General features: G+C 43.0%; 1 protein-coding gene across 2 annotated transcripts in view; it reads right to left on the bottom strand.

Annotated features, from left to right (window-relative positions):
- ELAPOR1 (endosome-lysosome associated apoptosis and autophagy regulator 1) overlaps window positions 1–22,508 on the bottom strand; it is a 76,232-nt gene extending 53,724 nt beyond the window's left edge. For both annotated transcript variants that reach the window (XM_012751652.3, XM_012751651.3), the window contains exon 1: window positions 22,109–22,508. In XM_012751652.3, the coding sequence (XP_012607106.1) occupies window positions 22,109–22,261 (153 nt within the window). In that variant the 5' untranslated portion in view covers window positions 22,262–22,508. The remainder of the gene's footprint in view (window positions 1–22,108) is intronic.
- Between the last annotated feature and the right edge of the window lie 565 nt (window positions 22,509–23,073).

Raw genomic sequence — 23,073 nt, 5'->3', positions numbered from 1 at the left:
ACCTCGGCCTCCCAGAGTACTAGGATTACAGGTGTGAGCCACTGTGCCTGGCCTATCCCACTATTTTTAAAAGGGAGGGAAACAAGAGAGAAAAGTGCTGGGAGGTAATTACTTAAATCTGAATTCTTTCTTCAAGTTTCTTCCCTCTGCTGGAAAGGATGAGACCTCCTGGGGGCCAGCCCCAGTGAGAATTCCCAAGTTCGGCTCCAGCTTTCCCACCTAGAAGAGAACTGGCGTCCTCTCCAGATAAGACTGGCAAGATGCTTTGAAAGCTGCCAGAGGGGTTCCAAGTTGTGATCATGAAGGTGAAACCAAGCCAGCTTCACAGAGCTTCATCATCCAACCGGGAAAGAGACGATAAGCGCAGCAGGTGCAGCAGCCTGAGCAGCCGGCGTTTCTTATCAGAAAGCCAACAGGAGACCGTCATAAAAGCTGGCTGTTCGCTGGACAGATGTTCCTTTTTATGTTACACAGGGGGGCCGGGACTAAGCTTCACAGGCATAACTTGGCTTCTGAAGGAAGCTCATTTTCTTCTTGGGGGTCTAGGTGGCAGAAGAGGGTGGCAGCCAGACGCCAGCTGGAGGGGCAAGGCCCAGACCCCTGTGAGGTTGAGGCCTGTGCTGTGTGTGGCCCAAACCAGGGTTCCACCACTGGGCTCCGACTGGAGAAGGTCAGGAGGCTTTGCAGAGTAAAATCTGGAAACCCTGAAGCAGGAGGAAGGCAGGCCGCTGAGTCGCCTGCAGTGTTTCCCTTGGGAAACTGTGCTATTGACGATTGTGAAAAGGGGAGGTGGGGCTAGCAGGAGGGGATTCGGAGAAAACAGTGAGACCTAAATCGGAATGCTCCACTGCAGGCCATTTGCCCAAACTCACTTTCTCAGGTGGCTTCTGCTACAGAGTATTGTAGAAAAGGAAATGCTCATTTTGAAGTTACTAAAATTGATGACAGTGCTCCTCTCCCCCCCCTCCCACTTCCTCCCACCCACCGTCAGACGCTGACAGTTCCTCGGGGCCAACCTGGAGCAACATCACAGGGAACAGGAGGTCGCATTAGCACCTCGCGCTTTGCCAAAGCAGAAATGGCCTGGGTCCAAGAGTGAAATTTGGTGGAAGAAATTAAGGCAGGATGCCTTTCTCCCTAATTCTCAGGAAGTCCTCAGATGATCGTTCTGTTGTTTCACAGTCACAGGAGGAAACAGGACAAATCTTGCCACTTACTGATAAACAAGCCGTCTCTTTGTTCCCCCCCACTCTGAGCAGTGCCAACCTCTGTAATTCCTGTTGTTTAAAGCCACCTGCTCTGTGATGCTTCGTTACGGCAGCCCTAGCTGACTAATACAGGCACTGTGAGGTGTAACATCTCATCATGAACAGATGTGGTGGGGAAAGGTGATACAGGGCCTTTATTTCATACATGTCTTTATTTTCATTTTATTTTATTTTTTCAGTGACAGGGGCTTGCTCTGCCACCCAGGCTGGAATGCATAGATAGTAATTAAACATCATATCCCCTGCTAGTCCCATTTGAGACAAAAGGAAATTACTCTGGCTTAAAAAATAGGATATATTCCATTTCTACTTTATATGTGTGTGTGTGTGTGTGTGTGTGTGTGCATATACATATATGGCAGAGAAACAATAATCCCTGGTTTCATAATAATCTCTATAGATAGGGGACATAATATCCACAGCTACTACAGAGCCTCAGTAACCATAGTAACTAATCAGTAAATCTCTCTGCGAGGTCTTCCTCTAATGTTCCTAATCTTTTCCATTCTCATGCCATACCCAGCCCATCAGTACATCTTTCTGTTGCATCTGCCTGCTAAATGATTTTCCCATGTGTTTCCTTCATGGACTCTGAGCACTGCATGTTCTATAATGTTTTCATCTTTTACCTTGGCTACCAGGAAGCTCTGGGTCAAATTTCCAGTCCATTTGCCTAAATAGCATTCATATATTTATTTAGTGATTGTTTCTGCATTTGTCTTTCTAAGTTGTATTTTGATGAAGGCACTATTAATTAATTAATTAAGGTAAGACCATTCGTAGTTTGATCCTTGCCTTCCTCTCCCACCTCATATCTAATCATGTTCTCCTCCCCTCCTTATCTGCTCCTCCCACTACATTGGCCTTCTTTCAGTCCTTTGTACTTATCTCAGGGCCTTTGCACGTGCTGATTCCTACCCTCTCAGGGTCTATTGCTTCTGGACATCCTTTAGACCTCATCTCTGTTGTCACTGGCCCGAGAAAAGTTCCCTGAACTTCCTGCTGAAGTCAAATCGCCTAATATGTGCTTTCATTGCACCCTGTACCTTTCTTTGTAACATTGTACAGGTTATAATTTTATCTTTGTGATGATTTGATTAATATATATGTCTCCCACTTATATATAAGCTCTCTTTAAACAATGTCTGGGTATGCAATAAATTTTGAATACATGAATGAATGAATGAGTTCATACATACATACACATAAGTTTCTCTGGCTCCAGTTGTTTCCGTTCTCCAAAACATGTATCTAAGCATGTCACTACCCTGCTCAGAAAACACAAGTCATTCTCCAGGGTGTTCAGAATCAAGTCTAACCTCTCTTTTTACCATAGTCTCTAAGAGCCTCCAAGACTGGCCTCAAACCACTTTTCCATTCCTTTTCTCTCCATTCCACTCAAGTAACCCTGGACAATCTGGCATCCCACCACACAAGACCTGCACGTTCCCATCTCCTGGCCCAGAATGTGCCCCCTCAATGACCTACCCAAGAGCTACACTATACCAGGGGTGGGCTAAGATTTGGATGCTGCCCTAGGCCCTCAAATACCAACTACCCCTTCCTTAATATCTTTAATTTCCCTCTTATAGTTGCAACCCCAAAGCCCCTGTTTAAATTCACTTTCATCACTTATATAAGCACATTATATTTATGAACATATTTCCATAAATATAATGGAAATTCCCCACTAAACTATAAACTCCTTGAGGGCAAGCAATGGACTAATTCATTCCAAATTCCCAGCTTCAAGTAGTGTCTGGAATGTTGTGAGTGCTCCCAATTATTATTGTATTAAAAATAATAATAACATGTAGATTTAGGAACATCAAAGTTAGGAAACTAGTCCAACATCTAAAGGAATAGATGAAATCATCATACACTGTGGTGTGGTAGTTTTAAAATATGTCCACAGATTCTTTGATATTCCTTCCTTCAGGAGGAAGATAGAGCTTAATTCTTCTCCCTGAGAATGTGGGCTAGACTGGTGAACTCCTGGGCTCAAGAGATTCTCCCACCTCAGCCTCCAAGTAGCTGGGACTATAGGCACATGCTACCGTGCCCAGCCAATAAATGTTTGGCATTTTAAGCCACTAAGTTTTAAGATAATTTGTCACAAAGCATGTATTCTATTAACTAATATATGTGGGTATCCATTTGGAAAAAGATTATAGTTTGTTTTTTGATTTTTGGAGATGGGATCTCACTGGGTTGCCCAGGCTGGAGTGCAGTGGCTCAATCATAGCTCACTGCACTCCTCACCTCAAATGATCCTCCTCCCTCAGCCTCCTAAGTAGCTGGAAATACAGGCACATGCTACTGTGCCCAGCCACTAAATGTTTGTTATTTCAAGCTTCTAAGCTTTAGGATAATTTGTTACAAAGTAATGGATAACAAATATATGTGGTTATCCATTCAGAAAAAGATTATATAGTTTTTAGTTCCCATTGGGCCAAAGGAGATTTCTGTCTAATAGCTGATTTTACAAGGTTTTACAATAACTCTATTGCAGTTAAAATATTGATGTGCTATTCTCCCCACCTAATAAGAATTTTCAGTTATTTAAATTCTACTATTAATACTTCTGTTAAAGCCTTGTATAACTCTTACTTATTCTGTGAAGCTTTCCTTAACCACTCTAGCCCACACAAATAGTTTTTCTCTCCTCATTGGCATTTTGCACTTGATAACCATAACAGCTTCCACTTACTGAGTACATACCATGCCAGTGTACTGGGTTGAACAGTGTCCCTCCAAAATTCACGCCTGCCCAGGACCTCAGAATGTAACCTCATTTGGAAACAGTGTCTTTGCAGATGTAATTAATTAAGATGAGGTCATATTGGATTAGGCTGGGCCCTAATTTCCACGACTGGTATCCTTAGGCCACATGAAGGCACAGCAGACACAATGGGAAAAGTGCCACGTCACGACAAAGACAGAGGTTGGAATGATGCAGCTGCTAGCCAAGGAACACCAAGGATCGCTGGCAACCATCGGAAGCTAGGAAGAGGCCTGGAGCATTCTTTCCTAGAGCCTTTAAGGAGAGCACAACCCTGTAGACACTTTGATTTCAGACTTCTAGTCTCTAGAACTGTAAGAAAATCAATTTCTGTTGTTTTAAGCCACCCAGTTTGTGGTACTTTGTCATGGCAGTCCTAGGAAACTAATACGTCTGGTGTATGTCTTATTTCTCCTTTCTAATTTTCACAGCAGTCCTTCGAATCAAATATGATTAGCTCCTTTGGTAAATGAGACGCTGAGATTCAGCAGTTAGCCTGAGTCTCACAGTCGGTGCAGCTTCACCTGGGATGTGAACTGGTCCCCAAAGCCTGTCCACTGATGGCCTCATTCCATCGTGCACTTGATCTCTATCTGTAACTACTTGTAACTGCTTGTTCCCTTAAGGCTGTATGTTTCACCAGTGTTTGTTTTATATCAGGTAATTCTTCTATGTCTCTTTCAGTCCATTGTGTTTAATAAATACTTGGTGAAGGGATTATTTTAAATGTCAGAGAATTAAATATTAGAAGTATAAGAGGAAAAATAACTATTTGGTAGGAAAAAACATGACAACCCATGGTCTCTAGATGGAATCTCTCATTGATATTTTCAAATTGTAAAATACTCTGATGATACTTCTTCTCTGGAACCAGGTACAAAAATGGACAGTATTTGTCAATATTCCTAAAAGAAACAAAACCCAGAAAGGCTATAGGGTGGAGGATATATGGAATGTCAGAAATAATGGGGCCATCAAGTGACCAGTTATGTTGCTTAATTGGTAAATGTGAAGCTTCTTGTGACAATGGCAAAGACATTTCTTTCCCTCCATCAGATATTCTAAAGGCCCTCCAGGGTTCACAGAATCCCTTCCTCTCAGTTGAGGATAATGGGCATCTGTAGGATTTTTAAAGGCATTTCAGTTAAAGCATGTTCACAATGGCAAGACTCCTTTCTAGTGTCTAACAACCATCTGTGTGTTACAGCAATTCACAATGTCTTAGGAAAAATATTGTACTTTCTTATACTTAGTACAGTGACCACTAGAGGTTAACCTTAAATTACTTTCTTTTTTGAGACAGAGTCTCGCTTTGTTGCCCAGGCTAGAGTGAGTGCCGTGGCGTCAGCCTAGCTCACAGCAACCTCCAACTCCTGGGCTCAAGCAATCCTACTGCCTCAGCCTCCCGAGTAGCTAGGACTACAGGCATGCGCCACCATGCCCGGCTGATTTTTTTCTATATATATTAGTTGGCCAATTAATTTGTTTCTATTTACAGTAGAGACGGGGGTCTCGCTCTTGCTCAGGCTGGTTTCAAACTCCTGACCTCGAGCAGTCCGCCTGCCTCGGCCTCCCAGAGTGCTAGGATTATCTTAAATTACTTTCTTAAACACATCCCAGAATGAGCTACAGGTAGATTACCTTGAAAGGTGGCCTTACTAATAACCTATCTAACAGGAAAATAAACTATCACACAGAAAGTAAAGGAAATAAACTCACAATACATAAGAGAAAACTCACAACTACCCCCTTTGTTTTGTTTAATTAAAACACCTGTGGCCTAACTTGTTATCTCTAAGAGTTTTTTTTTCTCAACCTTGAAGAGCCCTAAGCAGACAGCAGGGGTGCGAACTCTCCGCCTTGGTTACTCCCAGGACCAGATTCCAAGGATTCTGATAAGCTGGCCTCACAGAGAAAAAATAAAATATGTATACCATGGAATACTACTCAGCTTTAAGAAACAATGGTGATACAGCACCTCTTGTATATTTCTGGATACAGCTGGAACCCATTCTATTAAGTGAAGTATCCTAAGAATGGAAAAACCAGCACCACATGTACTCACCAGCAAATTGGTATTAACAGATCAACACCTAAGTGGACATATAGGAATAACATTTATCGGGTGTTGGGAGGGTGGGAGGGGGAGGAGGGGTTGGGTGTATATAAACACAACGAGTAAGGGGTGCAACGTTTGGGGGATGGACACGCTTGAAGCTCTTACTTGAGGGGGGAGGGGGGCATGGACAATATATGTAACCTTAACACTTGTACCCCCATAATACACTGAAATAAAATAAAATAAAAAAAGAAAAAAGAAACAATGCCTGTAACAGCTTCACTGCCACTTCTATCATCAGTCTGCTGAAGCAGAGGAAAAAAAGCCATTTTTACCTTTTAAAAACTCCAAGCAACTTTTCTTTTTAATTATTTAAATTTACTTATCATTTATTTTCTTTTTTGGAGCCTCTCACTCCAAGCAACTTTTCCTCAGGGCCTGGCATTTCCTTCCTTCCTCTGTATGCCATAGCCACTCCCTCCTTTTCTCTCTCTCTCTTTCTTTCTCAGAAAAATAAATAAACTTTTTATACTTTATATCTAACCTTTGCAAGAGAAATCTTTCTCCACCTGCAGCATGAACACCTAGTGACCTTTCCACCCTTTTACTCCTTAAATGTTCAGGGTTCAGGTTCTCAGCCCAACCAAGCCTTTAAGAATCTGATGATTCCTCTTATTTTGTAAGCTGGGGAATTGAGCTCTATGGAGATAATATCCTTGGTCTTGGGCAACAGGGAATAAATTTGTCTCAAATCTGGGCTCTGGCCGGGCGCGGTGGCTCACGCCTGTAATCCTAGCTCTCTGGGAGGCCGAGGCGGGCGGATTGCTCAAGGTCAGGAGTTCAAAACCAGCCTGAGCAAGAGCGAGACCCCGTCTCTACTATAAATAGAAAGAAATTAATTGGCCAACTGATATATATAAAAAATTAGCCGGGCATGGTGGCACATGCCTGTAGTCCCAGCTACTCGGGAGGCTGAGGCAGTAGGATTGCTTGAGCCCAGGAGTTTGAGGTTGCTGTGAGCCAGGCTGACGCCACGGCACTCACTCTAGCCTGGACAACAAAGCGAGACTCTGTCTCAAAAAAAAAAAAAAAAAAAATCTGGGCTCTGGGCTCAAATCTAAGGTAGAAAATTTGAAGCATGTGAAATCTAGAAAGGGGGGTAGTAATAAGTTTTAGCTCAAAATATTTAAGAATTGAGGCCGGGCGCGGTGGCTCACGCCTGTAATCCTAGCACTCTGGGAGGCCGAAGCGGTCGGATCGCTCGAGGTCAGGAGTTTGAAACCAGCCTGAGCAAGAGTGAGACCCCATCTCTACTATAAATAGAAAGAAATTCATTGGCCAACTAATACATATAGAAAAAATTAGCTGGGCATAGTGGCGCATGCCTGTAGTCCCAGCTACTCGGGAGGCTGAGGCAGGAAGATTGCTTGAGCTCAGGAGTTTGAGGTTGCTGTGAGCTAGGCTGATACCATGGCACTCACTCTAGCCTGGGCAACAAAGCGAAACTCTGTCTCAAAAAAAAAAAAAAAAAGAATTGATTAATAATTAGGAATGTTTAGACCAGGCACAGTGGCTTAGGCATGCACTTTGGGAGGCCGAGACAGGAGGATCACTTGGGGCCCAGAAGTTTGAGACCAGCCTAGGCAACATGGTGAGAACCTGTATCTCCAAAAATATTTTTTTAATTAACTGGGCGTGGTGGCACACATTTGTAGTCCCAGCTACCTGGGAGGCTGAGGCAGGAGGATTGCTTGAACCCAGTAATTCAAGGTCGCAGTGAGCTATGATCAAGCCACTGCACTCCAGCCTGGGCAACAGAATGAGACCCTGTCTCTCTCTAGAAAAAAAAAAGTTCAAAAAAATAATACTTTTTATACTTTTTTACCCCAATGGCATGGATTTCCTTTAGAATAGTGAGCTTCTCATTACCAGAAAGGTTCAGGCCCACCTGAGGATAAGGATCCACCCAGGTATTATAGGAGGCTGGCAAGGATGCCTTGGGACTGGATGGCCACTAAGATCCACCCTAACACCAGCATTTCATGAAGTCACAATGTTGTATCTAGATGACACTAGCCAGAGTAAACAACCCTGTTGATCTCTGTGGGCCTCAGTTTCTGAATGTAAAAAAATTAACATTTTAATAGGAATGGGATTATATATGAGTGACTTTTTTAAAAGCTTAGACTTTTAGGTTATCTAAAAATTAAAAGGATATCCCTCTTGAAGAGAAGCTCCTGGAAGTCTATTTGCATGCTTCAGTGGTACAACCTTTACCTGCTCATACTCATGCATGTCCACTCCCTTCAGTTACTCATCATCTCACTAAATGAAACTGTCTAAGCAAGTGACTGCATTAAAGGCAATCAAGTGCACTGGCTATGATTATACATTCCCCTGAAATCTTACAGGAATCTATACATGGGTAAAACTAGCTGGTGAGTACAAGAATTAGGGATAGCCTTTTAGATGATCTGAGACTAAAAAAATTCTACATGCCCTTTTAAAAATCTGCCTTTTTCTCTTTTCATAGTTCTTTTTTTCATCTGACTTTCTGTTAGCCTGTTACTTATTTTAAATTTGGGTTCAGTCCCTTCTTTTCTTTTACAGATGATTTTCACAGCTGTATTAATATTTGTAAACAAAGGCTCTAGCACTACTCTTTTCAATCTTTTTTACAAGGAACATGAGTTGATCCATTAATTCACAATTTTATTTTTTAAGGGAAGTATCTAACTTTATTAAAATTGAGGGCTAATAAAAACATTTAAAAACACATAGTATCAGTAAGAACTCTGAAATCCTCAGAAGATAGCTATAGCTTAGGCATATTGTTTCTCAGTCCTCAGGCAGCTGCAGTTGCTCCATATATCACATTATGTAGCCCACTTCTATTTCCCATTGAAGAGAAAATGAAGCATGGGATGTACAATGATCTAATGTTAGGTACTTCCTTGACTTCATCAATATTGATGGATAGAGAAGAAAAGTGTGTTTTAAAATTTGGAAAGAGGTTCTGTGCACTTTAAAATGTCCACAATGTCCTCTTCGTAAACTGGAGAAGCCAGCCATTTGGACTGCCTTGGGTCGATGCATGTAGGGGGAGGTGCTGATGGTTTGTCTTGCTCAACAACACACCTGACAAACATGAATGCTCATTTTGGCGATGTTTTTGAGACAAATGTTAGCACAGAGCTAAAAAAAAATCTTCCCTTTTAAAATCTCATATTGGATGTCTCAGTCAGTTGTAGGGTACAAAAATAGGTAAAAGTCCTGTCACACATCGGTTACAGGACATCCACACCCAAGAAACACCTCATCAGAAAGTGCATACCAACTGCCAATTGTCAGCGCTCTAATTTTGATATGAAGCCAGTCGGGACTACAGGATATCTCCAAGTCTTGTGGTGTTCCATACCCAAACGAAGTCATAGCAACAAATAGAAAAACTAAAGCCAACTTCATGATACCAGACCCAAGGCAGCGACCTCTCAGGATGCAGATAATCTAATTCACAATTATATTGAGCATCTAATTGAGGGCTTGACATGCCTGACTTTCCCCAAATGCTATCCTGAGCCAGGACCATTCTTAGGAGAGTTTGAACAAAGCCAGGTAAACAGATAGAACGGATCGCTCTATATCTTTTCTATTAGTGGCTTACTAGGCACTCTATTTTCATGTGATTTGGGGTTGGAGGTTGAAGTAATCAGTTTCAAGCAGAAAATTAGCCAATTTCTTTTTTCCTTTATTGTTCTGCATGGGGTTAAAAAAAAAGGGATATTCCAATTAACATGCAGGATTTTTACAATTAAAGTCCAATTTTTTTGCCTTTCATTTTGTATCAGCAGTAAGATTCAGGTTTAGAAAACCACATTCTAGGCCTATGAAACTCAATTTATGTATTTTTTTATTCTGTATAGTTTTGTGGGTATTTTAAAAATGGCTTTAATGATACATGACAAGTCTGAGATAGAAAATATAGGTGATAACCTCAGATTAAGCTTCTGAGAATTAAAAAAAATTTTTAAAGTGGAGGGCCTAAGAAGTATGAAGAATATATTTTCTTTCAGCAGCTGTCAACTATAATTATCTGTTTTATTCTTTATCTGGTACGACATAGAAGAGAGTCTAAGAAAGAAATGTGACAAACAGTATGATTTTTATACTTACCAGAGGGGACAATACAGACTGAGGAAAAGATGGGTTTGCTTAACTTATTTTCTGAAAATTTGGCAGAATCAGCCACCGGGCCAGTCTGCCTTGATTTGGACAAGCTGGTGGCTTAATAGAGCAGCCGGGCTCTTAGGCCTGGCCCTCAGTGATTCCGGGTGCAAATGAGCTCTCTCAGCTGTCCTGGCAGCCAAAGCTTCCCTCCCCCCCAGCTTGTCAGCTGACCACAGATGGAGAAAGCTAATGATGTCTTTAAAAATCCATGCTACCAACTAGACACACTTCTATCAAAAAATTAAACATATATTCTTTGACCCACTAATTCTACTTTTAAGAATTTATTCTACAGAGAGACTCAAGTGTGCATCAATGTAGGTAAGAGGATGTTCACTGTAGCATTGCTACAATATAAACGACAGGAATCAGCCAATTCGTCAAGAGATTTCCCCTTCAGTGAGTTATGGTTCATAGAGAAAATGAATCACAATTTGGTTGTTAAAAATAAAGAAGCAGGCCGGGCGCGGTGGCTCACGCCTGTAATCCTAGCTCTTGGGAGGCCGAGGCGGGCGGATTGCTCAAGGTCAGGAGTTCAAAACCAGCCTGAGCAAGAGCGAGACCCCGTCTCTACTATAAATAGAAAGAAATTAATTGGCCAACTGATATATATATAAAAAAAAAATTAGCCGGGCATGGTGGCTCATGCCTGTAGTCCCAGCTACTCGGGAGGCTGAGGCAGAAGGATCGCTCGAGCCCAGGAGTTTGAGGTTGCTGTGAGCTAGGCTGACGCCACGGCACTCAGCCTGGACAACAAAGCGAGACTCTGTCTCAAAAAAAAAAAAAAAAAAAAAAAAAAAAAAAAAAAATAAAGAAGCAGAGCTATAGTAATGAAAACAGTAAAATACAGAATAGGACAAATACTCTCATCTGATTTTCACAAAAAATAAAATTAAATAGCCAGATGTGCTTCTATAGGCATACGACATTCTAGGAAGAATGTATTTAAGCAAGTGGTGACAGGTTAGCCTTCTGGGATTTCAGGGGTGAGGGAAACTTTTCTTTTTCAGCTTATTCCCTTCGTACTACTTGGATTTTTAGCATGGACAGGTAGAAAATAGCATGGACAAGAGCCCAACTTCCTGAATTCCTGCTCTGTCCCTAGCTGAGTAACCTTGGACAGGCAGAGTCTCTGTGTCTTAATCTCATCATCTATAAAATGGGGATTCATTCAGGACATTTTTAAAGTATTTATTATGTGGCAGGCACTAGAAACGTAGAAATGAAAAACACACACAAGAACATTGGCTCTCCTAGAATTTATCATCTAGTCAGAAGAGATGGACAACTAAAACATACATGTGTAGGCTGGATGCAGTGGCTCACGCCTGTAATCCCAGCACTTTGGAAGGCTGAGATGGGATGATTTCTTGCGGAGGCAGAAGAGGAAATTCGGCGTTCAGTCCCATTCCAAAATCAATATTTTGTATGCTTTGCCTTGAGTATATTTGACTACTACACTGTAGTTTTCTTGCTGCATTCCTAAAGCACTGATCTATACCCACAGATACAGTGATTAAAAATTCTCATATGTCATGGCTCATGCCTGTAATCCTAACACTCTGGGAAGAGGAGATGGGAAGATCCCTAGAGCTCAGGAGTTCAAGACCAGCCTGAGCAAGAACGGGACCCCATCTCTACTAAAAAGAGAAAAATTAGCCCAGCAACATGGTGCTCACCTGTAGTCCCAGCTACCTGGGAGGCTGAGGTGGGAAGATTGCTTAAGCCCAGAAGTTTGAGGTTTCAGTGAGCTACAACTGCGCCACTGCACTCTAGCCTAGGCAATAGATTTTTTTGAATCTGTCTCAAAAAGAAAAAAACAAAAATTTGTACTTGAGCACCAGGAGACAGATTCAACAATGTCCATAGCAGCATTGTTGGAAACCCAAATGCTTATCAAAACACTGGAAACCCAAATGCCTAACAACGGGAGAATGAATTTTTAAACTGTGGAATATTTACACAAAGGAATATTGTACAACACAGAAAATGAACAAAATATAGTAACATACAATAACATGGATGAGTTTAGAAGTGCAACGTTGAGTTAGAAAAGAAAATCTTTTAAGACTACATACAGTATGATAGTTTTTATAAGGGTACAAAGTAAACAGAACCAAATAAGATCTCATTTAGGTAGACATACACATGTGAAAAAAATAAAGACAATAAAGAACAGAAACCGGCCGGGCGCGGTGGCTCACGCCTGTAATCCTAGCTCTCTGGGAGGCTGAGGCGGGAGGATTGCTCGAAGTCGGGAGTTCGAAACCAGCCTGAGCAAGAGTGAGACCCCCCCATCTCTACTATAAAAAGAAAGAAACTAATTGGCCAACTAATATATATATAGAAAAAATTAGCCGGGCATGGTGGCGCATGCCTGTAGTCCCAGCTACTTGGGAGGCTGAGGCAGCAGGATTGCTTGAGCCCAGGAGTTTGAGGTTGCTGTGAGCTAGGCTGACGCCACGGCACTCACTTTAGCCTAGGCAACAAAGTGAGACTCTGTCTCAAAAAAAAAAAAAAAAAAAGAACAGAAACCCAAAATTCAGGGCAGCAGTTACTTCTGGGGCTGGGATTGGAGATAGGCTCCTGGGAAGTTTTGTGAGCATAAATTATATTCTAGTTCCTACATTGGGTGATGGGTTAATAACTTACACATATGTATATGTATATTTTATATATACAAATTTTACATAATTAAATAAATTTAAACAGTGAATGGGAATTACGATCATGCCACTGTACTCCAGCCTGGGTGACATAGCAAGGTGCTGTCTCTAAAAAATAAAAATAAAAAAGTGAATGGGGGCCGGGCGCTGTGGCTCACGCCTGTAATCCTAGCTCTTGGGAGGCCGAGGCGGGCGGATTGCTCAAGGTCAGGAGTTCAAAACCAGCCTGAGCAAGAGCGAGACCCCGTCTCTACTATAAATAGAAAGAAATTAATTGGCCAACTGATATATATATAAAAAAAATTAGCCGGGCATGGTGGCGCATGCCTGTAGTCCCAGCTACTCGGGAGGCTGAGGCAGAAGGATCACTCAAGCCCAGGAGACTGAGGTTGCTGTGAGCTAGGCTGACGCCACGGCACTCACTCTAGCCTGGACAACAAAGTGAGATTCTGTCTCAAAAAAAAAAAAAAAAAAAAAAAAAAGTGAATGGGAATGAGCAGAAAAATGAATATTATATCCAAAAATAATGAAATAAATGAATATTAAAATAACAATGAGGTTTTCTTAAGCTACAAAGTTGGCAAAGGAAAAAACTCTGTGTTGTGATGGTGGTAGGGGAAAAACCCTCTCATACATTTACTGGTAAGAGAATAAACTGATCTGTAAAAAAAACCTTTGGGATGCAATTTAGAAAAAATGTGCCTGAAAATGATCTTATCCTTTCACCCAGCAATTGCATTTCTAGGAATTTGTTCTAAGTAAGAAATGACGAATGTGCTGAAAGGTGTATGAAAAAAAGAGACTCAGCATTGTCTATAACAGCCAAAAGTTGGAAACAACTTGTATGTTCAACAACAGTTAAATAGATTCCATCAGTGGAATCTACGCGTCTGTTTCATCCATTTATTGAGGGCCCACAGTGTGCCAGATGCTATTTTGGTGCTGGAGACATAGCACCAAAGGAAACACAAAAAGCCCTGCCTTCATGTGCTTGTGTGTTAGTGGAGAAAGAGAGAAATAAGTAAAATATAGGGTATGTTAGAGAGTGATAGGTACTCTGGAGAAAATAAAGCAGAAAATTGGATGACATTTCAACAAAAACCTGAAGGGAACTGAAAAATAAGCCACATATCTTGGGGACAAGCCTTCCTGGCAGAGAAAACAGCAATGGCCAAGAGCCGGAGACAGCAGGTTGCCCCTGGGATCTGAGAACTAGCAAGAAGGCTGGTGTGGCTGGAGAGGAGGAGGAAGGGCCAATTGTGTGTGGGGCCTTGTAGGTCATTGTTAGGAATTGGTTTCTTTCTTTTTTTTTTTTTTTTTGAGACAGAGTCTCACTCTGTTGCCTGGGCTAGAGTGCCGTGGTGTCAGCCTAGCTCACAGCAACTTCAAACTCCTGGGCTCAAGCAATCCTCCTGCCTCAGCCTCCCAAGTAGCTGGGACTACAGGCATGCGCCACCATGCCCAGCTACTTTTTTCTAAATATTTTTAGTTGGCCAATAATTTCTTTCTATTTTTAGTAGAGACGGGGTCTTGCTCTTGCTCAGGCTGGTTTTGAACTCCTGACCTTGAGCAATCCTCCCACCTCAGCCTCCCAGAGTGCTAGGATTACAGGCGTGAGCCACTGCGCTCGGCCAGGAAATTGGTTTCTACTCTGAGATAAGAGGCCTTAGTAATGTTTTGAGCAAAAGACCACAAAATCTGTCTTATTACATGGGCATTACGTGGGCAGACATTATGTGGGCAGGGTAGAAGCAGAGAAACTAGTTAGGAGGCTTTTGCAATCTTCCAGGTGAAAGGTCATAGTACCTTGGATAAGGGTGGCAGCAGTGGAGAAGTACCAAATGGTCAAATTCTGGCTATATTTTGAAGGTAGAGATAGTAAGACTTTCTAATGAATTTGGATGTAGGGAATAGGGGGAATAGAGGAATCAGGATTTGGGGCCCAAGCAGCTGGAAGGATGGCGTTACCATTAGCTGAGATGAGGAAGCTTCTGGGAGGCACATGTTTGATGGTGGTGGGGATGCCAGGTGTTTGGATGTGGCAGATCTGAGTTGCTAATCAAATACATATGTACAGAGAGAGGTCATGGATGCAGCTGGATGTTCAAGCCTGGAGTTAAGGGGTGAGGTCCAGACTGGAAATATGAATGTGATAGTCAGCCACGTACAGATAGTATTTAAAGCCATGATGTCGGATGAGATCACCAAGGGCATGAAAACAGAAGAAGTTGGATAAAGATAGAGATAGACAGATACAGGTTCCATTACTGAGCTCTGGGGAACAGCCAAGTTTAGAGCTCAAGGAGATGGGAAAAAAACAATCAAGGGGACAGAGAAGGAGCTACCAGGGATGTAGAACAAAATAAAACAAAATGCCCAGCAGAGCTGGAAGCCAAGAGAAGAAAGTGTTCCTAGGAGGTGTGAGTGAGCAAAGCTCTGTCTAAAGCAGGTAGACGAAGTCTAGTTGGGACTGAAAAATTCCCACTGGATTGAGCTAAGGCAGTTTTGGTGGAATCATGGGAATAAAACTTGGCTTGGAATGGATTCAAGAAAGAAAGGAAAGAGAGGGTTTAGGGACAGTGATTATACACATGATTTTCAGGGGCCTTTGCTACACAGGGGAGCGCTACATTAGAGTGGCAGCTGGAGAGGAAGTGGCAATCAAGAGAAGTTGTTGGATTTTTTTTTTCTGTTTTTCTACTTTTTAAAATAGGTTGATTTTGTGGGCACGGTGGCTCACGCCTGTAATCCTAGCACTCTGGGAGGCTGAGGCGGAAGGATTGTTCGAGGTCAGGAGTTCGAAACCAGCCTGAGCAAGAGGAAGACCCCGTCTCTACTATAAATAGAAAGAAATTAATTGGCCAACTAATATATATATATATATAAAATTAGCCGGGCATGGTGGCGCATGCCTGTAGTCCCAGCTACTCGGGAGGCTGAGGCAGAAGGATTGCTTGAGCCCAGGAGTTTGAGGTTGCTGTGAGCTAGGCTGACGCCACGGCACTCACTCTAGCCTGGGCAACAAGCAAGACTCTGTCTCAAAAAAATAAATAAATATAGGTTGATTTTAAAATATCAACCTTTTTTTTTTTTTTTGAGACAGAGAGAGTCTCGCTGTGTTGCCCGGGCTAGAGTGCTATGGAATCAGCCTAGCTCACAGCAACCTCAAACTCCTGGGCTCAAGCGATCCTTCTGCCTCAGCATCCTGAGTAGCTGGGACTACAGGCATGCACCACAATGCCCAGCTAATTTTTTCTATATATATTTTTAATTGGCCAATTAAGTTCTTTCTATTTATAATAGAGACAGGGTCTTGCTCCTGCTCAGGCTGGTTTCGAACTCCTACCCTTGAGTGATCCTGCTGCCTCGGCCTCCCAGAGTGCTAGGATTACACGCATGAGCTACCATGCCCAGCCTAAAATATCAACCTTTTGAGGATAGATAGAAATGATTCAATAGAGAGGAAAAAGTAATGGCTCCAGAAAGAGGGAAGAATTGCTGAAGTATTGCTTACTTTAGGTGAGAAGGGATGGGTCTAAGACAGGTGGTCAAAGTGAAAGGGTCAACATTAGAGATTAGCCAGGGTAGCCCATCCAGTTCATCACTAAAATGATATCATATGAGACCATTAAATGACGTAGAACAATGTTCCTGTTAAGTTATTGAAAAGCAGATCAAAACACAGTAACAAGCAATTTTTTGAGGTATATGTGCAATGCATTTTACAAAGCACTTTTCAAGCATTATCTTGCTTAACCCTCCCAGCAATCCAAAAATGGCAAGAACTAAATTATTCCCATTTTCCAGATGAAAAAGTGGAGGCTAAGAGAGGTGAATATCTTGCTCAAGGTAACGTAGCTGAAATGGCAGAATTAGGATTCCATAGCAGGCACCAGGCCCACTTTAAGACAATGTTAATTATACTTCCACTAAAAATCTAATTATAATAGCTGACATTTACTGAGTATTTGCTATGCACCAGGAACTGTTCTACGTACTTTGCATGTATTGACTCACTTAATTGTCATATTATAGTAATTAAGTGGACTCTATTATTAGTCTCATTTTAAAGATAGAGAAACTGAGGCATGAGAAGATTAACTTCCCCAAGATCATACAGTTGCTACATAGAGGAGCTGGAAGTTGAACCCAACCCATCCAGTTTTATCCAGACCCCACACTTTGAACCAGTTTTCTGCCTTTCCCTCATAAATATTTTACATCAAAATGATAGTTTGAGCCCAGATGTGATGCCTCACGCCTGTAATCCTACTACCCTGGGAGGTTGAGGCGGGTGTATGGCTCAAGATAGGAGTTCAAGACCAGCCTGAGCAAGAGCGAGACCCTGTCTCTACTAAAAATAGAAAGAAAATTATCTGGACAACTAAAAAATATGTAGAGAGAAAAATTAGCTGGGCATGGTGGTGCATGCCTGTAGTCCCAGCTACTCAGGAGGCTGAGGCAGAAGGATCGCTTGAGCCCAGGAGATTGAGGTTGCTGTGAGCTAGGCTGACGCCATGGCACTCTAACCCGGAAAACAGAGCCAGATTATGTCTCAAAAAAAAAAAAAAAAAAAGATAGTTTGACTGGTGATATTATATAATAGGCAGTTTTTATTATCTCCTTTCTATTTACCTATATTTTCCAATTTGTCAGTGAAATATGCCACTTTTATAATTTTTAAAGCTTTTTAAAAAATAAGTCAGGTATTATCAATCTAGTTTGGTTTTAGGATACACTTACCTTGAGACAGGAGAATAGACAAAATAACTTCTTAAATGTCTTCACATCCCAAGAATGCATTATTCTTTAGCCCCCTCTGATATCAAACAAAAACAGCACATCTCGCTACCCTATCAGCACTTCATGATAAATGGAGAGTTTTAATTTTCTCTCTTCACCTACTATGGCAGGGTGGTTTAAACATCCAACCTTAATGGTTCCCTACCAAGGGAGTCATTTTAAATTTTATACTTTCCTGAAATATTTCCTGACAAGTTCGCAATGTTTTCTAGATCTAGCCACGGCCCTGTGGAGTTCAAACCTCAAATAACGTGTGTGAACCAAATTCAAGAAAACATATAAAAGCCTAGAAACTGTGGTCATATGGTGAAGCAGCATGCCGAAGGCCCAGAACTTTCCCCACCTACTACAGGGGCTGATCCCAGGAAGGTCAGAACCAAGAAAAGAGATGACTCTGCTCCCTAAAGCTGTTCTTTCTGCATTGTGGCTAGTAACTCCTACCATTCTCCATTCTAAAATCCTCACCTGCCCCTCACCGACATCCTACACCTCCAATCGGTCGCCAAATCCTCTCACCTGTAGCGTCAGCGTATTTGTCATACCTACGCCTTTCTGGTGACCCCGCTGCCACCATGCCAGTGCAGTGCCTGAATTAACCTCCACTCGACCCCAGTAAAACCTTCTGGTCTCCACGCCCCACCTCTGTGCCCTCACCTTCCGGCCCACCTCAACCACGTGGGTACTCTATATTCATGCTAATCCATTCCCAGCAGGCTGCTACCTCCGTCAGAAATCCTCCAGGGATTCCCCACTTAGCTTCCAACTTTCCAATTTTATTTTCTACTGTAGCCCACACGTGTCCACATTTCAGCTAACTGGTCTACTTGCAATTCCCAAGATCACTTGCCTTTTTCCGCCTGTGGACCTTTCCTCAGGCTCCTCCCTCTATCTAGAAAGCACCCTTCCACCCTTCCTCCACTGAAATGCTCCTGATTATTCCAGAAGCAGGTTGAGTGCCAAATGTTCAAATAAGTTTTCTTCGTTCTTTTCCTATTAACTTTTATATTGCCACTCCTGCATTGTTTACCACATGCTAACCTTACATCATCATTCACATGTCATTATTTGCGTACTTAGCTTTTCTGCCTATCAACATTTACTAAGCACCTATGATATGTCAGGGGTATGTACTAGGCACTTTACAGGTGTTACCTCACCTCATTGAATTCTCACAACAGCCCTGCCGTGAGGTATTAACCACCACCATTTTACAGATGGGGATCTGAGGTTGGTAGAAGTTAATTAACTTGCTCAAAATAGCATCCTTACTAAATCACATCACTCATTCAACAAATTTTATTCCACTCCATGTCTGCCAGATTCCTAAGCCCCCTGGGCTTTTCTATATAGAGTGAGAAGTCCTCCTGAGGGCAATTAGCACTGGAGCCTCAGGACAAGACGGATCCTGTCAAAGGCAGTTAAAGGGAAATGCTCCTTTGACTCTCAGTTAGCACTGAGCCTGGCCAGCGCAGGGCTAGAGAAATGATTCATGAAGACAAACATCATACAGGATGTTTAGTTTCACTTGTGACCCTGATTATTGTAAAACTGTGAGAGGAACACCAAGCCCCGGCACATATTTACCAGTCTAGAACTCCCAGTTCTCTGCCACCTCAGTTTAGGCTTCAAGTTAGGCTTTCAGTCTAGGCTTTCTGTTTCCTGATTTGATCCAGGGGGGATGCCTCAGCTTTCACAAACAAGGCTGGGGCAGCATTGTTGTCATTATGGTCAGCCTTGGCCTGATAAGAGTCCCTGCCATCAACACCCAACTAAGGCTCACAAGAAATTAATGTGAAGATTAAGAACATAGAAGGGATAGTCTACCCTGAATTGGTTTTTCACCATTTAGGGTTGGAAGCCCCCAAACTTGTTGGATCAGTTCATATTGCCAAATGAAGAATACTGTAATAATGGGTTTATTCCCTTCCTTATTGTTTTGGAGTTGAGGGTGCTCAGGGGCCACTGTTTTGCTCAAGGAGAGTGTAAACAGTTCTTGCTGACGCCCGTGGCCAATGAGCATGCCTCCTAAGCCATTTTCAACTTGGCATGGGGTGTAGATCCAATGGTAAAGAAGCTGAATAGGGGCCAATCGGGGTGGCTCATGCCAGTAATCCTAGCACTTTGGGAGGCCGAGGCAGGAGGATCCCTTGAGGTCAGGAGTTCAAGACCAGTCTGAGCAACATAGTGAGGCCTTGTCTCTACAAAAATAGAAATATTAGCCAGTTGTGGTGGTGTGTGCCTGTAGTCCCAGATACTTAGGAGGCTTTAGGAGGATCACTTGAGCCCAGGAGTTTGAGGTTGCAGTGAGCTATAATGATGCCACCACACTCTAGCCTGCAAGACAGAATGAGACCCTGTCTCAAAAAAAATAAATAAATAAATAAGATGAACAGGTAATGGGATGGGATTAGCTAACCCTATTTTGTGTTTTATATGTATTTTCTCTCTCAGTACTCAAAGCAGTCATTTCTGAGGTAGGTGTTATTGTAATACCCATTCTGCAGATCCAAAAATGGTGGTAAGTAACAGGACTAGAACCCTGGTACTTTGAGCTCTGCAGCTTTCCATCACCCAAAGCTCATGCTTTGTGGCAAGATCTTTTCCTTAGGCAAATGTTGGTCATTTAAATAGGGCCAAAAGCAAAAATTTTTATACAAGTTAAAGTTGTCAAATATCAATGTGCTTCCTTCTCTCCAAACCAAGATGATATGAAGCATTTAATTTCTTAAATGTCTCATATCTCCCGTAGCTGACAAAGATCTCAACAAGAATTGGTAGTTGAACCCTAAGATTCTTACCTTCCACTCAGGAGACTCCTGTGTTTGATTCTTAGGCAAAGAATGTTAGGCTAGGCTCTCATTATTTTGGTTGGTTAGACCATGGGACACTAAGGCCAGTGAGTCAGAGTCGCTGGTAGGATGGCTGTTCCCAGGCATCTCTAAAACAAGTCATAAAGTGGCTGGGTGGAAATGCAGATGGCCCAAGGTCATTGGGACTAATGAAAGTTGTCAAAAGTCCTACTGTCTGGGGTCACTTACATCATATCCATGAAAAGCCAAACATCTTTACATGCACAAAAATCTTCCCCCTTGTTCATGATCTGCTATGTTGTAGACAGTCTAAGGCTTAGAACACCTTTATACTAATATGCCTCCATATGGAATGTTGTTGTTGCTAATCAGTTAACACTAACAGCTTATAAAAATATTTTAACATCTTAAAACCCTACCCCAGTGTGACACTTGTGATTACATTCACAGAGCTAGACTCTTGACTTTCTATGAAGTCTTTCACATTTCACAGAGATAACAGAATTTTTATTTTGCTTTCCACAATGCAGTTCTTGAAAATATTTTACGGTTTCCTCTGCCATATGGTTTAAAAAGGTTATTCAGAGCACAACCAAATATGGTTATTTCAATAATATAGAAACTACTTAGTTTGATTACTCCAAACAAACTTTTTGTGCCCCTCCAAAAAGACTTTACAAAAGACATTTTTGTTGGAAGACATTCACTACCTATTGTTTGAATTCTGTTGCCAACAGTTTGTAAACACCTTGAAAAAGACTTTTGACATATGTTAGCAGAAGTCCAGAGAAGCAGAGTAGAGACTGGTAGAAAATGAGATATTAAAGAACTCAAAATCAGGACAAAGGTGGGTTATGTGCTGCCAGGTACACTAAACAAAGTGTACGGGGAAGAGGCGAAGCTGTCAAGAGGACCCACATTTAGCAGCCTGCAAGGTAACTGGATGTTTAATAATAAGGAATGGGAGAGTTGATGGGATCTTACCATCCCTCCCACATATCTCCCACCTGGACACTGTTTTTGAAGTCATGATAAAACCACAGGGACTCCCACTTTTCTCCGCTACTTTTTTCTGGCCTTCTTAACGCCTTTCTTATCCCACTACTCTCCTTTCCTCTCTCTATTTTGCTTCTCTGTACATAGTCTTTTACCGTCAACCACTTTTAAGGTAATTTCACCCCAGCTGGAAAACAACTCAGGTCTTCTTCCTCCCTCGTCCCGAGTCCAGGGACCCAGGTCACTCCTCCTCGTGGAGCTGGGACCTTTCGCTGAGCTCAGCACCCCAAGCTGTGAGGATGATCTATTTCGTGAGTCCTCCAGCGGGCTGGCTTTCTCATGACGCCAGTCTGCTCCTCTTCCCTCCCCCCAGGCCTCATCCCTAAAGAAACCTAAACTCCGTGGCATCTAAACTGTCAGCGCCTGGCACCCCAGGTCTCTGCCTGGATCCAATATTTCTGTGACCTAAGCGGGGTCAGGTCAGGGGGTGGCAGTACCTCTTTGCAGGCGTGAAGCTCCGGTCCCGTTCCCCGGATCACCTGGAAGGCGGTCCCAGCCCAGAGCAGCAGCCGCAGAAGCCGGAATGTGTGCCTCTCATTCCTTCCCCTGCCTCTGGCACAGGGCTGGTGGCTGTGCCCGGGCTCAGCCATAGCGTTGTCCTGAGTGAGCGGGAGTAGTGGCTCAGGTGCTGCGGCCGCCGCTTCTGCTGGCAGCCGGCGGAAAAAAAGGGGAGGGAGGTACACAGGGGGAGGATGCAAGGGGCTGGGCTCGCTTCAGTCACCTCCCTGCGGCTACGCCAAGGCCGCCCATCCTTCCTCCTCCCTCCGTCCTCTTCTCCTCCTACCCACGTCGCCTTGACAACCGCCTCTTCTTTCGCTCCGCGCGGGTGGGGCAGGGACCACGCGCACCTCTGCCGCTCACCTGCCGGTCGCCATGGCAGCCGCCGCCGCTGGCGCGCGCGGGGTGGCGGTGCGCGCGACCGCGGTGTGCAACCGGCCCAACAGGCGGACCCAGGGCTCTTGTAAAGAACGCGGTGGAAACATCCTCCAAGCCATCGCCAACAAATTCCTGTTTTCTGCTGCCCTTTCGGGCCTGGGGCCATCTATGAACCTCCCTAATTTTGCAAACGCGGCGTATGGACTGAAAGAAGATTGAGAGGCCGTCTCTCCCCTCCAGAAGTTGTCGCCTACACGAGTGGCCCCAGTACGTGTTACCTCCTGCAAAAGCCGCTTCTGGAGATCTTACTTCCATCCCGCCACATCCATCGTGCTTTTGCAACTGGCTCTATGAGAAGCTCTTAAGACTCGTATAGTTAAACCGAGTTTAAGTGAGCAGAGTTTGCCTTAGCTGGCAATTTTCCAAGCACAGCACGCGGGCTGTCTGGTCTCCTGACATCCTCATTCTCTCACTGCTTTGAAAATAGGAAAGCCTTTTGCTACGTGCGAGAAGAAGGAAATTTCTG

Source organism: Microcebus murinus, chromosome 2 (genome assembly GCF_040939455.1).
Source record: "Microcebus murinus isolate Inina chromosome 2, M.murinus_Inina_mat1.0, whole genome shotgun sequence".
In the NCBI taxonomy this organism is placed as follows: Eukaryota; Metazoa; Chordata; class Mammalia; order Primates; family Cheirogaleidae; genus Microcebus; species Microcebus murinus.
Note: the sequence above shows the minus strand (reverse complement) of the source record. Positions and strands in the feature narration are given on the sequence as shown.